The sequence below is a fragment of the Stegostoma tigrinum genome, chromosome 1 (genome assembly GCF_030684315.1).
Source record: "Stegostoma tigrinum isolate sSteTig4 chromosome 1, sSteTig4.hap1, whole genome shotgun sequence".
Lineage (NCBI taxonomy): Eukaryota > Metazoa > Chordata > Chondrichthyes > Orectolobiformes > Stegostomatidae > Stegostoma > Stegostoma tigrinum.
The window spans coordinates 162,756,833-162,775,810 of NC_081354.1; the positions used below are offsets into that span (position 1 = coordinate 162,756,833).

Sequence of the window (18,978 nt, forward strand, 5' to 3'; positions counted from 1 at the left end):
TGGTGTTGGTTACTGTCATAAGACCATTAAAGAAAAGTTAATGGAGATGACCAAAGAGTAATAGCATCAAAGAAGCTAAACAATTTAAAAAAAAAACACAAATCACAAACACCAACACACAAATCACAAGTCCCAGATGATTTATTTTTGAGCCATTCAAGGGAAGCTACAAAACAACTAATGCTCCAATTACCTCTTCTATAATTAGCAGAAAATAAGATTTCTGAACAAACATTTGATTAATCGACAAAAAGCTGCAAATGCTATTTTCAGAAATGATTCGCTGGGATATTTCAAAACCTTGACACAAAGCTATGATTCCAATTAATTACTTGGATGTTGGGACTGAACCTATTAATAGTTTGTTAATGACACCAAGATTGGTAGGATTTGTGAAAGTGGCATAAATTGTCTTCAAAGGGATATGGTTAGATTCAGTGGGTAGGTAAAAATTCAGGGGAGTATAATTTGGGAAAATGTGAACTTTTCTACTTTGGCTGGAAGAATTAAAAAAAAACAACAGACTATTGAATTAAGGAGAGATTGTAGAACTCTGTGGTAGACAGAAGTCTGGGTATCCAGGGTGATGAATCACAATTGCATTTATGGCAAGGCAAACAACACATAAATGCAGGAATGTTTTGTTAGAGTTACAGGGGTAATGATGGGACCACATCTGGAGTGCTAGTCTAGTTTTGGAAGGAAATATACAATTATATTTGCAGCTGAGAGAAGGTTCACTCATTTGATTCCTGGCAAAGCGGTGGGGGGGGGGGGGGAGAGAGAGAGAGAGAGAGAGAGGAGGGGGTCTCTTATGAAGAAAGGTCAAGTCAGTTAGGTCTGTAACTGGAGTTTAGGAGAATGAGAAATGACCTTACTGAAACACTGAAGTACAGAGTGAGCCTGTCAAGGTGAATGCTGCAAGGGTGTTTCCCATGAGAGAAGGATCTAGAACTAGGCAACACAATTAAAGTACAGAATAGGAGAACGACTGAGATATTCTTGATTAACAAAGAGGTCACAGAGTCTCAAGGAAAAGTAGCAAAGTGGAATTTAAGCCACAAATCAGATTCGTCATGATCCAAATGAATGACAGAATTGGCTCAAAGATCAAAATGGTCAATTTTAGCTTCTTTCTCACACATTCATATGGTTAGCAAGTTAGGCCAGGGGTTAGCTGAGACAATAGGAGGTTCAGTATGCAGTGTAAAGTACTTTAGGAAGGGAGATAAAAAGAATAGGCAGGTAGCAGAAATAGTGACCGATAAAGCATACAGTTTTCTCGACATTATTATAGGGGAAAGAGTACAAAAGCAAGGAAACTACATTAAATCTGAATAGAACACTACAGTGGTTTCATGTTCAGATGATACACTTCAAAAAAAAAAGGGGAAGGTGTTAGCTCAGAAAGATTTGCCAAAAATGGATCCAACAAGGAGAAATGTCAGTTGCACAGAAAAGGTGAAAAGGCTGCACTGTTTAATTTGTAGAAGAGCAAGTTGTGATGAGATGACAGGAGATGTACAAAATAATGAGGGCTGGACAAAGCAGACAGAGGTAAAATGCTTCCTATTGGTGGAAGGTGGTGGGGCAGCTCCAAGAAACAATTATTTGTGATGGAATTAGTGGTCCTATAGCAAAAGGCAAGCGAGTAAGGAGGAAGTGTGAATTTCTAAACAGAGCGATTATGCTTCACTAACTTGCACCACGGTGCCCCATGCAAGCGCTACAAGGACCAACTGAAGCAACAGCTGTTTCAGGCCGGCATCACCTCAACAGAATGGCAAAACCTGGCCTCTGACGGGACGTATGGCGGAAGAAAACTACGACAGCGACGGAGCAGTTCGAATGTTCGAAGAGAGCAGCTGCAGAGGACAGGCAGAAACGCAGGAAGGAGCCCTCATCTCAAGCCCCGCTGTCTGGAGCATTCCCCTGCCCGCACTGCCCCAGGATCTGCAAGTCCAAATTAGGACTCTACAGCCACCAACAGTTGTGCCAACGAAATCGCTGACGAATGTCTTCCCAACTGATCTTCGCAAGCGAAGAATCTGCCTGATGATGATGATGAAGTTGCTAGTTTTTAGAAGAGGTAACTGAAAGGCTCACTGAGGGCAACTGTGTTGATGTACATGTGCATTAGAAGGTGTTTGATACAGTGCCACACAACAGAATTGTGAGGAAAGTACTACATATAAAACATAGTAGCAAAAGCATGAGTGATAGGCAAAAAGAAATGATCAATAGAGTGTTCGAGAGGAGTTCTCCAGGATTGGTATTGGAACACTTGCTTTTCCTGATATATTAATGATCTGGACCTTGATGAGCAGGAAAATTTCAAAGTGTCGCTCATGAGATGAAATTTGGAAAAATCGTAAACAGCAAAGAATGGTGTGGAACTCCAAAAGGGCATGGACATGCTAGCACAGTGGGAGGATAGGTGACAGATGAAGTTTATGTAGAAAAGTATGAGGTGATGTACAATGACAGGAAGGCCACTGAAAAACAAAATAAAATTAGAGTGGGACAATTATCAAGATGATGCAGGAGCAGAAGTATGAAGATTCACAGATGCACAGATCACTGAACTGGTAGGACAAGTGGAAAGGGTAGTTAATAAAGCATACAGTGTCCTCAGGTTTCTTCATGGGGCACAGAATACAAGAGCAAGGAGGTCACGTTGAAATTGTACAAGACTCATTTGACCTCAACTGGAGTGTTTTGTGCACTTATGGGTGCCACATTGTAGAAGCTAGTCATGAAAGTTAGGTTGCATGAGGTCCAGGGAAAGTGAACTAATTGGATTATAAAATTACGAAGGGCGGAGATAGGCTATATTCATACATCCTTTCTCCTGGGGATGGGAAATTGGAAACTAGAGGGCATAGGTTTGGGAGAGAGGGAAAAGATTTAAGGACCTGTGGGGCAACTTCTTCATGCAGAGTGGTGCGTACATGGAATGGGCTGCCAGAGAAATTAGTTGAGGCAGGTACAATAGCTTTTTAAATGTTACATTTGGGTAGGTGAATGGATGGGAGGGGTTGAGAGGGATGTTGATCAAATGTGGGCACCATGGTCAGTATGAACCAGTCTGGGCTGAAAGGCCTGTTTCCATGCTATGTTACTCTATGACTCAAATATGTTAGCACAGATAGAGACAATGCAGAAATGATTTACAATAACGGATCCAAGAATGAGAAACTTCAGTTATGAGGATAGATTGAGGAGGTTGGGACTGTTCTCCTTGGAGAGAAGGTGGTTGAGAGGAGATTTGATAGAAGTTTTCAAAATCATAAGCGGGTTAGATAGAGTAGGTAGTGAGAAGCTGTACCTGCTCATAAAGAGAATAAGAACAAGAAGGTATATATTTAAAGTGATGTGCAAATGAAGCAAGGATGATCAGTGAAAAAAGCTTCTTTCAAACAGCAAGTAATTTAGAATGCACTGCCCTGAAATGTGGCAGGCACAGATTCAGCTAAGACATTAAAAAGAGCATTGGATGTTTAGCTGGCCAGACACATTGAATAAGGATAAGTGGAAAAAAAGCAGGAGATTGACACCAGGGTAATGATGTTCGTTTGAAGAACCAGTAGAGGCACGATGGGAAAACAGCCTTCCATGTCGTACAAATTCTGCGATTGTGTGAAGTCGGAATGGTGAAAGAACTGAAGAACATTTTATAGGTGGTCATGTTCCTATGCACCTGTTGCCCTTGTCCATCCAGACTGTAAAAGTTGTAGTTTAGAAGATGAAATCACAGGAACCTTGTGAGTTACTGCAGTTCATCTTATATATGGTACACATTACTGCCATTGTGTATAGGTGCAAAGAAAATTCAGGTTAAAGGTGGCAGATGATATGCCAATCATGTAGGCTACATTGCCTTGAACGGTCAAGCTTCTTCACTGTTGGAGGAATTGCACTCACGCAGACAGAGAATATTCCATTATACTCCTGACTTTTGCCTTGTAGACAGTAGGTAGGCATTTTTTTGGGGGTGGGGGGGGGGGGGGGGGGAAAGAAGGGCACATTCTCAACACAGAATTTGATGTACATTTGATGGGAGGATGGCTAAATACCATAAATGAGGTCCAGGTAGATAAAACCATGAAAAGCAAAATCTTCTCTCATTTTATAAACAGGTAAAGAGTGCAAGTGAAAAGAGATTTTCTATGTTTATACAATGAGACTATTAGGTCGGAATACCATACTGTTTTGAGCATCCAGTTATTGCAAGGGCATTAAAGATGGAAAGCAAAGTAAGATAATGCCAGGGCAAATCTTTAGATACTAAGTCTAATTCTAGGAGACAGTAAAGGAGAGACTTAATTGACTTTAAAAAAAATCAAGGACTTTGACAAATGAACAGGAAAAGATGATTTCTATTCACTCTGATTTGGAAGCTGTTCATAAGAAATCCATTCAAAATTTCAGAAATAGTAGGAACTGCCGATGCTGGAGAATCTGAGATAACACGGTGTGAAGCTGGATGAACTCAGTAGGCCAAGCAGCATCAGAGGAGCAGGAAAGCTTGACGTTTTCAGGTTGGGATCTTTCTTCAGAAATGGGGGAGGGGAAGGGGGTTCTGAAATAAATAGGGAGACGGGGGAGGCAGATAGAAGATGGATAGAGAAAAATATAGGGTGAAAGGAGACAGACCGGTCAAACAGGCGGGGTGAGAGCCAGTGAAGATGAGTGTAGTTGGGGAGTTAGGGAGGGGATAGGCCAGTCCAGGGAGGACAGACAGGTCTGGGGAGGGGGAGGCAGGATGAGGTTAGTGGGTAGGGGATGGGGGTGGGGTTTGAGGTGGGAGGAATGGTTAGGGAGGCGGGGACTGGTTTTGTGATGAGGTCGGGGGAGGGGGGGGGGATTTTGAAGCTAGTGAAGTCTACATTGATAGCCTTGGGCTGCAGGGTTCCCAAGTGAGATATGAGATGCTGTTCCTGCATCTTTCGGGTGGCATTATTGTGACACTGCAGGAGGCCCAGGATGGACATGTCATCCGAGGAGTTGGGAAGGAATTGAAATGGTTCACGACTGGGAGGTGTAGTTGTTTGTTGCGAACTGAGCGTAGGGGTTCTGCAAAGCGGTCTCCAAGCCTCCATTTGGGTTTTTTTTAAGGTTGGGGAGGAAGGTGTTAGTGAAGTGGATGAACTGTTTGAACTCCTCGCGGGAACATGAGGTGGCGCCAAAACAGTCATCAATGTAACGGAGGAAGAGATGTGGGATAGGGCCAGTGTAGCTTTGGAAGAGGGATTGTTCCACGTACTCTACAAAGAGGCAGGCATAGCTTGGGCCCATGCAGGAACCCATGGCTACCCGCTTTGTCTGTAGGAAGTGGGAGGAATTAAAGGAGGAGAAGTTGTTGAGGGTGAAGACGAGTTCGAATAAGCAGAAGTTTTTAAGGTTGGGGTAGAAGGTGTTAATCAAATAGAGGCTTGGGGACCGTTTTGTGGAACACCTATGGTCAGTTCGCAACAAACAACTACAGCTCCCAGTCGCAAACCATTTCAATTCCCGCCCCCCGGACTCCTCCGATGACATGTCCATCCTGGGCCTCCTGCATTGCCACAATGATGCCACCCAAAAGATGCAGGAAAAGCATCTCATATTTCATTTGGAAACCCTGCAGCCCAAGGGTATCAATGTGGACTTCACAAGCTTCAAAATCTCCCCTCCCGCAACCGCATCCCAAAACCAGCCCAGCTAGCCCCCGCCTCCCTAACCATTCCTCCCACCTCACGCTCCACCCCGATCCCCTACCCACTAACCTCATCCCGCACCCACTGACTTGTTTGTCCTCCCTGGACTGACCTATCCCCTCCCTCACTCCCCACCTACACTCACCTTCACTAACCCTGCCTCTTTGACCTGTCTGTGTCCTCTCATCCTGGCTTCTCCTCAATCCATGTTCTATCCGCCTCTCCCTGTCTCCCTATTTATTCCAGAATCCCCTTCCCCTCCCCCATTTCTGAAGAAGGGTCCCGACCCGAAACGTCAAGCTTTCCTGCTCCTCTGATGCTGCTTGGCCTGCTGTGTTCATCCAGCTTTACAATGTGTTATCTCACTTAAAATTTCATATGGTTTTACTAAGATTTTCTCTCGTGGCCCTTTAATTTTTCTTTGTCATTCACAGGATGTGGGTGTCACTCATTTGGTCAACATTTATTCCCCTATTCCTGGCTGTCCTTGAGAAAGTAGTGGTGAACTGCATTTTTCAACCACCACAATCCATGGGATTGAGCTACACTCTCAAAGCTGTTAGGAACATTAGACACAGGAACAAGAGCAGTCCATCTAACCTATCAATCAAGTTTACTCTGACATTCAATACGATCACGAGTGATCAAACACTGCAATGCTGTTTAACCGCCTAATTCCCATAATCCTTTAGACCAACAATAACCGTCACACCCAAGAGAATTCCAATGATTCACAACTGTCTGAGCAAAAAGAATTCTCATCTACATCTTAAATGGCATCAGTGTTACATTGTGCCACCTTATTCTAGACTGGTCATGCCCAATCATAGAAACACCTTATCTGCAGTAACCCTGTCAATCCCTTTGAATATTTTGTAGGTTTAAATTAAATAGTTTCTTTCTTTGAAACTGTAGAGAATACTAGCCCACTTTGCTTCACCCTCTCTTTGCAGGAGTCCTGCCATCCTGGAAAGAAGACCGTTAAATCTTTGCTTCACTTCCTCTACAAAGAAGCAGTGCCAGAAATTTAACCCCGAGATACAGGAGAAATGTAGATATAGTTCCAGCTTAGCATGGTGTATGGCTTTGAAGGAACTTACATGGTCTGGTACACTTATCCTGATAAATGTTAGTGGTCATGCTTTGGAAAATGCGCCAAAAGAGCCTTGATGAGACGCTTCTGTGCATCTCGTAGATACACTGACACCATTGCAATGGAACAGGATGATACTCTGAGAAATGCTACCTGTTACTGCTGTACTAGCAATACAACCATAAATACAAATTGCTATTTTAAACTAGTATGTTTTATCAAAAATTGTTATTCCCTGGCTTGTATCAGTAGCTGCCACAATGGGTAACAAGTTGCCACTCCAATATCCTAACATCACTGTGGTTTGGGCGACCACAAAGCAAATGTTTTGAATGTCTTCCATTTCAAGTAAGTAGTTTCATTCCCAGGTTTAGGAATGGGGCGAGGTGAAGGCCCAATGAAAGAAAACATTTCTCTGCAATTCTTCGTGCTGAACAGTGTGTCAGAAATCTCTGGACTCAGATAACTCAAAACAGTTCGTAAGAATAGTTTCTCCCACAATACATCTAGAAGACGCAGCACCCAATTTACCTTATACTACAGAACAATTTTGTATTTCAAATTTCTTTCCAGCTTGGAAGTTCCATTAATTGTTCCATGCAATGCACTGATGTTAAAAATAAGATGAAAAACATATTTCTTAAAACATGCAAAATGTAAAACGACTTCTTTACTTGCACTGACCTGTAGCTGCCCAGTTTGACCCAGATAATGTCTTTGTAGCGTGGCTTCTTGCCTGCTTTGCAATCATTGCAATACCAACTTCCCTCTGGCATATCAATGTTGAGGCATTCTGGATGAAATGCTGCAGGGCAGGACTCACAGCACAAAAGGCTCCCCCCTACAAGAAATGAGCTAAAGTTAACATGGAAACAATTTTTATAGAAATTCACACTGTGTTTAAAATAAATAAAGGTGCAATTATATTGCATCTCATTAAAAATTTTAGACACTTGAAGAAGTTCAGTGAATGCTGGAGTCTGATAATGGGCATCATTAGTTGAGGACTGATTTGAAATTACTGATAAAGATTAACTGTCGAAAGGATCACAAGGAAACTGGTATTTCTCTAGAAAGAGAAAGAAAATATTTAACTGAAACTTCCTCTTCAGTTTTGATTACTTTATGCTTGGAGAATGTCAGGCAGACAAATGAAGAGTCTCAAAAAATCAGACTTCATCTTTATTTGCAACTACTAATACATAAACTTGTCCTGCAGCACTGAATATAGCTGATGACACTGAGTCAGGTAATACTTGTATAGAAATAAGCCAAGATCCCAGTACAGCCTAGAGGCAATTCATGTGCAACTTAGCTTATTCATAACCATCTTTAGCTGAACTGAACAAGGGATGCACAACTGAGCAGATACCTGTTCAATAGTCTGCCAGTTATCAGGAACAACATTCCAGTTAATGTGTTAATGAAAATGTTTGATGGTTTGTATGTTGCTAAATAAGGAGCACAACTCCAGGAAACAGATTATCAAGAAACAACACAAAAACAATGCGTAAATTAGTTACTGAAGTTTGGTAAGAACATGCAGCTAGTGACATCAAAGCAAGTGAAAAGAAGTTAACATTGGCGAGTGCGCAGGACTAACTGTAAATAAAAGCAAACTAAGATGATTTTCAGAAAATTTCCATTAAAAGCAAGAAAAAGGTGAAAGAATATACATCATTTAAAAGGCATTGTGTAAAGTGCAATAAATAGGAAAGCTTATAATACCTAGCCCCTGTGAAATAACAAAGTGTTGAAGTGTGGGGGGCAGACAGAGGGGGAGGGAGCGAGCAGGAGTGGGGTAGGGAGCGAGAGGCGGGGAGGGGAGCGAGCGAGAGGCGGGGAGGGGAGCGAGCGAGAGGCGGGGAGGGGAGCGAGCGAGAGGCGGGGAGGGGAGCGAGCGAGAGGCGGGGAGGGGAGCGAGCGAGAGGCGGGGAGGGGAGCGAGCGAGAGGCGGGGAGGGGAGCGAGCGAGAGGCGGGGAGGGGAGCGAGCGAGAGGCGGGGAGGGGAGCGAGCGAGAGGCGGGGAGGGGAGCGAGCGAGAGGCGGGGAGGGGAGCGAGCGAGAGGCGGGGAGGGGAGCGAGCGAGAGGCGGGGAGGGGAGCGAGCGAGAGGCGGGGGGGAGCGAGGGGAGGGGAGGGAGGGAGGGAGGGAGGGAGAGGGAGGGAGGGAGAGGGAGGGAGGGAGGGAGAGGGAGGGAGGGGAGGGAGGGAGTGAGCGAGCGAGCGAGAGGGAGGGAGCGAGAGAGAGGGAGCGAGAGAGCGAGAGGGAGGGAGGGAGGGAGAGGGAGGGAGGGAGGGAGGGAGGGAGTGAGCGAGAGAGAGGGAGGGAGCGAGAGAGAGGGAGGAAGGGAGGGAGGGAGGGAGCGAGAGAGAGGGAGGGAGCGAGAACGAGGGCGAGGGGGGGGGTGGAGAGAGACAAAGAAAGAGAATTGTTCAGTAGCTAAAATAATAAATTTTTCAATGAAGAAAATGAATCTCAAACTAACCTCGTGAACACACAAAGCACCAGCTAACATTGACATGAGCGTGATGACTGTAACCCTTTTTTGGAACAAAATGGTTGCTGCAAATAATACTGTTGGCTGTCAGTATCACAGACCCTGCTGCAATACAGGTCTCCCCTCCATGATAAGCCACAGGACAGCGGACACATCGCATCATTCGCCCTGCTAACAGAGAGGGTTTAGTGTCACCCTTTGAATAAAACTGGACAGTTTCTCAAAGCTCCCTCTCCAAATTTTCAATAAATTCAAACACATTTTAAAACAGATTCTGATCAAAAGATGTGACCTGAAAGTACAATGGCATTTAGCCAACGGAAACCCTTTACTCCCATGAACAGTATGTTTGAATGTTACCAATAAATCCTGTGTTCCCTAGAATTTTAAGCAACATAACTGAATATTTCTACCTTCAAATATTTCAAGAGATAAACGGAAACATACTTCATATTTAAAGTTGGCTGAAAAGATTTACATTGAAAACATTTTGCATAAATGCACATGTTTAGAAAATCAGTTTTTCATAGTTTCAGTTGGAAGACATTTGAAACAAAAAACAATCACTAGATTGTTCACCAGGTTGGTTTTGCAATTGATTCTTCAGTTAGATATTTATTTATCACAGACTCGAAGAATCTTCACGGTCATGAAGCTGGTGAACGCTAAAGACCATAAAGACAGGAGAAGTCAACTATTCAGTCCATCAAATCTGCTCCACCGTTCAATTAGATCTTGGCTGGTCTGATAACCCTGAATTCCATTTTCCTGCCTTTCCCCAGAACTCTTAATTCCCAACTGATTAAAATATCAACCTCAGCCTTGACTACATTTAACAACCCAGCTTGAACAGCACCCTGTGATAAAGAATACAGGTCAATACTGCTTTTTGCATTTGATTAATTGTATAGTGAAATGATACCAGAATTTCTTCAATTTAAAAAGCTACTTGATTGCATTTAAATGAAGGCCATTTTTCCCCAAATGTTTCAAAATTCTAGGGAATGCAGCTTTAAGTTGTAACAGATTTGCAGAATTGTACATCTACAGACAATATAAGACAGTAAGAACTGCCGACGTTGAAGTCAGAAATAACAAAGTGGAGGCGGGAGGAACACAGCAGGACAGGCAGCATCGGGAGGAGCAGGAAAGTTCATCCAACCCCTAACATCAACTTTCCTGCTCCTCTGATGTTGCCTAGATGCTGTGCTCCTCCAGGTCCACATTGTTATACAGACAATATGACTTGGCTTTCATGCTATTATTCCTACTTCCCTCAAGAAAAACTTGACAAAAAGTAAAGATAACGAAGATGCACAATTTGTTTCTAATTTACCTACTTTTCATACATTTGTCAAAACAAATCTTTGTAAGGTTTTGCAGTATTATAATTTAGTCATTATGCATCAAACCCCAAAAATGAGCTTGGTAACTCTTCAAATGATCTGGATGTAAACATCGGTGGTAAGATTAATAAGTCTGCAGACGACACCAAAATTGGAGGTGTAGTGGGCAATGAAGGAGGTTACTTCAGGGTACAATGGGATCTTGTTTAACTGGATCAATGGGCCAAGGAGTGGCAGATGGAATTTAGTTTAGATAAATGTGATGTTCTGCATTTTGGAAAAGTAAATCAGGGCAGGACTTATACACTTAATAGTAATGTTCTGGGGAGTGCTGCTGAACGAAGAGATCTTGGAGTGCAGGTTCAGAGTTCCTTGAATGTGGAATCCCAGGTAGACGGCCATTTGGTATGCTTGCTTTTATTGGTCAGAGCATTGTGTATGTGTGTTGGGAGGTCATGTTGTGGCTGTACAGGACATTGGTTAGGTCACTTTTGGGATACTGCATGCAATTCTGGTCTCTCTGCTATTGGAAGGATGTTGTGAAACTTGAAAAGGGTTCAGAGAAGATTTACAATGACATTGAAAAGTTGGAGGGTTTCAGCTATGCAGACAGGCTGAATAGGCTAGGGCTATTTTCCCTGGAACGTTTGAGGCTGAGGGGTGACCTTAATGAGATTTATAAAATCATGAGGGGCATGGATAGGGAAAATAGACAAGGTCTTTTGTCCCGGGTATGGGAGTCTAAAACTAGAAGTTTAAGGTCATAGGGGAATGATTTAAAAGGAACCAAAGGGCAACTTTTCCATGCAGAGCATGGTGCGTATATGGAATGAGCTGCCAGAGGAAGTGGTGGAGGCTGGTACAATTACAACATTTAAAAGTCATCGGGATGGGAATATGAATAGGAAGCGTTTAGAGGGATCTGGGCCAAGTGTTGGCAATTGGGACTATATTTATTTAGGGAATCTGGTCAACATGGACGAGTAGAACCAAAGGCTCTGTTTCCATGCTGTATATCTCAATGACTCTACGACCCAATTCAAACGCCTTTTTAAAATGACCTAGTGGCTTTCACCCTTACAACTTGTTTGATGTAGCTCAGTACATAACTCCACATGCAATTCACTGCTAGGGCTTCACATCAAAATCTGAAATATGCTCTACATCAAACTTGTGTTAACCAGCACCTTATGAAACAGCAATCATGATTAAACCATCAAAATATGATATAGTTCAAATACCAGAAAGTTTACTGTATTATTTCAATCTCTGTGATGTCTGAGGATTTAGTTGAGGGTGAGAGTGAGAAGGCTCAGTGCCAGTAAGTTTTACTTCAGGCAAAGTTGCATCATTATTTAAACCATTTATATGATAAATATACGTTTGATCACATGGTCCTCGATCAACTGGCACATTCCTGGTTCCATAGCTACTGGTTAGTAAAGTTTGCTGCGTTTAAAAAGTACAACCATCCACGTCCTGTTGAAAACCACGGTATTTTAGGGATTCTGACAAGAAAATGGCCAATAGTGTGGGTGAAACTAATATCCAACACTGAAATTTCCAGAAAGGAAAAGACACGGGCAGTCTGCAAAATGCAATAAAATAGGTGGCAACTAATGAAAGAAAAAGGTTGAGTTTTCTTTGCTTTTTAAGCTGGAGACTGTAAAATATCTACAAACGTCCCTCAGGCTAATTCCTAAATTCTAGTCCACTGGTAAAGAAATTGGACCTCCTCATATGAACCAGATGACTTATAGAGTATTCACCTCTTTGAGGGAGCTCTGTAATAATCTTGACAAATGACAACAACCAGCTGAACTCATCAAGAGATACTTCCTTTGAAAAAGACATCCTTCTTCAGTAGGCTCAGAGAGACTGCCTTCCTTAGCCAAGGATACACTTAATTTTCTTTGGCCTGTATTTTTTCCTCCTGTGTGCATGCACAAATGCTGAGTGATTTATGTCACTTGGACTCTGGGTGAGTGTTTAAATAACGTATAGTTGTTTTCAGCTCATAAACATACAGGATGAAAAATGACTGCCATGACATACCCAGAAGGTTGCAACATTTGAAATAAGTATCCTATTTTCAATTTCAGTCTTCCTCATCACTTTATCTGTCAAGTACCCATTCAATTTCTTCCTGCATGTGCTGATCTTGCCTGCATCCCTGAGCAGTCAGATTCCAATACTCACTTGAAGTCTAGTGACACTCCACTCTGTGCACCACAGAAACACCAACTGATCTTGAATCCAGGCACTCCATCTGCACAAAATCTCTCCAATGTTTCACCTCATTTCTCTGTCCCTTAGCCAATTAATTTTTTAAATACTTGTCAGCATCATGACATTAACTAGGTAAGAAATAAAAATATTAGTCAGTGGGAGTTCCCTCACTTTCTAGTTTACTATTTGTGACAGAACATTCTGGCCCCAATTCTGGCCATAAACTCTTAACTTGCCACACTTCTTCATACATGAACAAGCCTCATTAAAATAACCTAATTAACTGTGTATATATTTTGCATATATTTGTATATGTGAGAACATATGAATGCATTCATTTCTAAGAACATAACTTAGAATATGAGAAGACCATTATATTATACTCAGATGGTCGCAACATTTCAGATAACATACAAACTTAATCCTCATCATTTCACCTGCAAGGTATCCAGTGAATTTCCTCCTGTGCATCACCTTCTAGAGAACGGCAATTTAAATACAACCCATCTGTTCACATTCTGAGATCAAGACTGTATCATTTTGCTATGCTGGCAAATGCCACTATACTGCAGCTTAATGATCTCTTTATAACCCTCAAGAACTTGATTACTCAATAAGGTTAACTGAATATATTTAGTTTCTACAGCTTCTCCTCTAGCGTAGATACTTAATCAGGGTAATGTCAGTTCTCTTTTGGTATATCCAGTCCAATGCCAAGTTGTCAACAATGGGATACTGTGTCTTAAATCAAAGGGAATTCTTTATCCTTTCAATATGTATCAGTGAACTTAATACTTACTCTTTAGTTCTTAATTTCAAACAATTTACCTACAATGATAGTTACGATCCTGATGCACTCTTACAATTAATTTTACTTTTGGAAACCCACCATCCTGTAGCTTTCATACCCTTTAAATTTAAGAATCAATCAATGAACTGATGAAAGTTTTCGTACATTTCAAAAACAAAGAACGATAAAACTGTTAATATTGATTAAAAAGCAAGTTTTGAAAGTACACTGAAGAACTTACCTGACTCAGACTCCCATATAGACAATTACATATCAGTTTTAAAGCACAACTCCAACATGACATCTAAAGCCTATTTAAATTTTAAACAACATATGCACAAAACTACTTAAATGCATTTACACCTATCCTACTGAGTTTGCACCTTTTGTTATCCTGGGGTTAGAGGGGTTTGTGGCATGGCAGCTGATACAAGCATGCAGTGGGCATCGAAATCTCTTGTTTTCAAATACAGTTGGTGGGTACTTTCTCACACACTCCTCATGGTAGAATTTGCCACACAGAGGAACATTACAACGTTTAACATCAGGCCCCTTCTTCTTACACACAAAACATGAGTGAACGCCTGCACAAAATAAAGAAATAAAAAAAAACTAATAATCAAAATTCAATCATTTTTTCAAGTTCAATAATACAATATGGATGTGATAATAATAAATTTAAAAATCTAACACTCCTTTAAAAATATTAAATCATACATTAAATCATAGTCTATTGCCGCTTTCATATTATATGACTGTCTTTGGTCATCTTAGTACACGCAGTCTTGACCTGCTGCAGCCAATTGCTGTATATAGATCCATGGTGTTTGAATTCCAGAATTTTGACTGTATTTCAGTGAAAGAACGACTGTAGTTCCACGTCAGGATAGTTGTAGGTGTTGGTCCTATGACTCTGCTATATTTGTCCTAGGTTATAGAGATTGCAAGTTTGGGACTTGCTATAGAAAGAACTGAGTCTTGTAGATGATACACTCTGTTACTATGGCACTAGAGGCAGAGGGAGTGAATGGTTCAAACACAAATTGGCTGCTTTGACCTTAATTGTTTCAAACTTCTTTAGTCATGTTGGAGCTGCACCTATCGATGCAATTCAGCAAACCCACAAAAACCATCTAGAAGGACAAGGGCAGCAGATACGTGGGAACACCATCACTAATCACCATCCTAATTTGGAAATATATGGCCACTGGTGCTGGGACAAAATTCTGGAATTCCCCCCTTCCCTAACGACATTGTGGGTCAACCTAAATGATCCAGAATGCAGCAGTTCAAAGTCACAGCTCATCACCACCTTTCAAGGGCAATTAGAAACTGGCAATAAATGCTGGACAGCTACATTCCTACAAGTGAATTAAAAAAAACTTCTACCACCTAGAAGGGCAAGGGTGATAGAACACCATCTGTGTGTTTTCGTGTAAGACACACATGATACAATTTTCACTTGGAAATAATATTGCTGTTCCTTCATCAAAATCCTAACATACATTTGGACACCAGCAAGTGTCCCTACATGCAAAGGGCCAACCAGCTTCTCCACTGTAATTGGGAATAAGCAATAAAGCTGAAGCACAAAGGGTCGTGGAAGTCCAACTTCAGGATTCTCTTAAAGTTAACACACATGTTCAGCTGGCAGATAGGACGGCAAATGCAATGTTCGCATTTCAAGAGATCACAAATACAAGAACAGGGATGTACTGCTGGGGTTGTATAATAAACTGGTCAGACGACACTTGGAATATGCAGCAGCTGAGGACTCTGAAGGATTCATGGGGGAGAGGAGGGGGGTGCGCGGGGATTGGAATCTGATTGAAAGTGGATGTGAATTTGCTCGCTGAGCTGGAAGGTCAGTTTTCAGACGTTTCGTCACGATTCTAGGTAACATCATCAGTGAGCCTCCGACGAAGCGCTGGTGTTATGTCCTGCTTTCTATTTATCTGGTTAGGTTTCCTTGGGTTGGTGATGTCATTTCCTGTTCTTTTTCTCAGGGGATGGTAGATTGGCTCCAAATCAATGTGTTTGTTGATGGAGTTCCGGTTGGAATGCCAAAGACATTTCCGAAATGACTGCCAGACTACTCGGACCCTTGGCATCAGGGTAGCCCACAAACCCACCAACACACTAAAACAGCAGCTAATGAACTTAAAAGACCCTATACAGACAACAAATAAAACAAACGTCATCTACAAAATACCTTGCAAAAACTGTGACAAACACTACATTGGACAAACTGGCAGGAAGCTAGCCACCAGGATACATGAACATCAACTAGCCACAAAACGACATGACCCACTATCACTCGTATCCTTACATACAGGTAAGGAAGGACACCACTTTGATTGGGACAACACATCCATCCTTGGACAAGCCAAACAGAGACATGCACGAGCATTCCTAGAAGCATGGCATTCCAACCGGAACTCCATCAACAAACACATTGGCTCCAAATCAATCTACCATCCCCTGAGAAAAAGAACAGGAAATGACATCACCAACCCAAGGAAACCTAACCAGATAAATAGAAAGCGGGACATAACACCAGCGCTTCGTCGGAGGCTCACTGATGATGTTACCTAGAATGGTGACGAAACGTCTGAAAACTGACCTTCCAGCTCAGCGAGCAAACTCACATCCAGAACCTCAACCTGAGATACAAATCTTCTCAAAACTGATTGAAAGTTACAGAATACTGAGAGGCCTGGATGGACTGGACATGAAGATGGTGTTTCCATTAGCAAGACAGGTTAGGGCCTGAGTGCAGTCTCAAAGTGAAGAAAAAAAAGAGGAATTTCTTCAGGTAGAGGGTGATTAAATCGGTGTAACTCATTGACACAGAGACCTAGTTATTAAGTGTATTTAGGATAGAGGTAGGTAGATTCTGAATTAGTTAGGGGATTAGTGGTTACATGAGGAAAGATTTAAAAACGAAAGGATCTCAGGGTTACTTTTTTTCACATGGAAGGTGGTTTGCTTATGGAACAAGCTGCCAGAGGAAGTGATGCAGACAGACACATTGTAACATTTAAAAGACATCTAGATGGGTGTATGAATAGGAAGGGTTTCGAGGGATATGGGCCAAATAACAGCAAATGGGATTAGATTAATTTAGGCTATCTGATCGACATGGATGAGTTGGACCCAAGGGTCTGTTTCTGTGCTGTAAATCCTTATAATAATAGAAACTCAAGCTCTTATGCTTCATGTGATAGGTGAGAAGGTAAAAGAAAAGACTGCTGTTAAATTTAAGAAAAACAAATAATCTACGATGAAGATAATGCTGAATTTTTTTAAAAAAAAAGTCACTTTATGGCAAAATCCAGCTCTTCAACACTCCAAAGCTTACATCATCTTGTTGCTCTACTTTGTTCGCAATGATTATTGAACTATATCCTTTTTAAACGAACAGTTGTCTGTGTTGAAATAAAAATCATTTTGGCAAAGTAAGCTTGGCTGCGAAGTGTGTATTATTGAAGAAATGAAATGAGGTGGCAATTATGCAGCATGAAGCATTTTGAATAATAATGCATGTAGAAGATTCAAGCCAAGTGTATTTACAAAACTGAAAACTACTACTTGAACCATAAGCAGAATAAACTACTAATTCTAACAAAAAAGATGAAAAGCAGGAGAAATTCAGCAGGTTTGGTAGCATCTGCGCAAGGAGGAATAGAATTAATGTCTCAAAAAATCAAGAAGATTCTTATTCAGAACTGAACTTCAGATCTTAACAGTCATTTTGGAATTGCAATATTAACGCTACTTCTCTCCCCATATATGCGGCTAGAGTCAGAATTTCTCCAGCATTCTACACATTTGTTTCAGATTTCCAGCATCGGCGGTATTAATTTTATTAAACTGCTAACAGTTCTATTTTAGCAAGTGTATAAGAACACAATCAAACTGAATAACATTCCCATGGATGTCAAGACTTAGTCAACCATTTTACTCATTTTATTTTTAAATAAAGCTAGTTGTGATTGTTTGGATTTTGAGGCACATTTTAGAAGTAATTTGAATTGAAGTGCACAGATTTAAGTTTAAAATCCAAAGACAATAGTGCTGTCAACCTCACAATTCATTTTAAAAAGGGACCGGCTTCAACAGGATAAATGAAAATACATTACCTGATGTGCATTCTCTGCACATAAATTTGCCTTGAGGGAACTTAGACAGCCCAAGACAAGCCAAGTGGAACGTCCCACAACACTGTCCTTCACAAAGGAGCAGTTCACCGGAGTTCTCGCACATCTATAAACAAAAGAAAAGTCATGCATCAGCCTGTGAAAAAAAGGTTACCAAATGATCGAAAATGTTTATTTTGAAATACAAAGCCTCAAATTTTGCAAAAGTTTAGTTCTGACTGAAATGTGTATTGTATACTGCTCCTAAATTATTCAAATGTTGATACAGAAAATACACGAACGTCACTGAGAAATGAAAAGATCACTTTCTCTAGACTGCATCTCAGTGGCAGAATCACTTAAGGATTTTAAAAAAAATTGTATAGACCAAGAAGAAAGACAGATTGCTCACCTTTAGGTGCTGTATTCCTCATTCTTCAAATGAAGATTTGAAGTCCTCCACATACCTTGGGAGAGGTTCAGCATACCAACAGGAAAATCACTAGGGACGCCTGTCCCTTTAAGGGACTCAGCCAGAAACACACAACCGCCCCCTTCCCGTGCCCAAATATAGTAACCCCACGTGGCAATCTTCAGTTCTTTTCAACAAGAGAAGACAAGGCAGAAGAGGATAAGCAAGGAGACCAACAAGGAATCCATTGCCCTCTCATTGTTCAAACAGCTAAGAAACTTACTTATTGATGTTAATAAGTGTTGATCGTTTGAGGTGAATTCACATCGTTGTTTTTACAAATAATGTCCCACAAATTTAAACACATGTCACACAAGCTTAACAAGTGCATACACCCAAAGCTAATGAGCTCAAACTTGACTACATGATTATGCAAAAGACTAATTCTGATATGTGGAGATTAATTTAGAAAGTGGTACATTACTTCAGTATGCTGAAGGGAAGTAAGCCACTTCACATTATATTTAATTTTCCTTCACACACTATAGATGTTTCTTGTCAAAGACTGACTCCAGAAAAAGGAGGCATATTAAAATCCTTGACACAGGCACAGTTATCCCAAACAAACAGAACATCCTTATCATAAAGTGCAAATGGCATTTGGTAAATATGTAACAATCACTCAACATTGTTTCCTTGTGATATCATTCAGTGCAATGTGCATAAACCAGCCAATATAACAGCAATTACTTGTGTGAGATGCTGCTTAA

General features: G+C 41.3%; 1 protein-coding gene across 3 annotated transcripts in view; it reads right to left on the minus strand.

Moving 5' to 3' along the window:
* nsd2 (nuclear receptor binding SET domain protein 2) overlaps positions 1–18,978 on the minus strand; it is a 144,622-nt gene that overhangs the window by 34,429 nt on the left and 91,215 nt on the right. For 2 of the 3 annotated variants that reach the window (XM_048529511.2, XM_048529519.2), the window contains exons 12-15: positions 17,800–17,923; positions 14,041–14,241; positions 9,281–9,463; positions 7,477–7,633 (exon numbers count right to left, since the gene is read on the minus strand). In XM_048529511.2, the coding sequence (XP_048385468.1) occupies positions 7,477–7,633; positions 9,281–9,463; positions 14,041–14,241; positions 17,800–17,923 (665 nt within the window). The remainder of the gene's footprint in view (positions 1–7,476; positions 7,634–9,280; positions 9,464–14,040; positions 14,242–17,799; positions 17,924–18,978) is intronic. The other variant, XM_048529530.2, reaches the window with a different exon arrangement.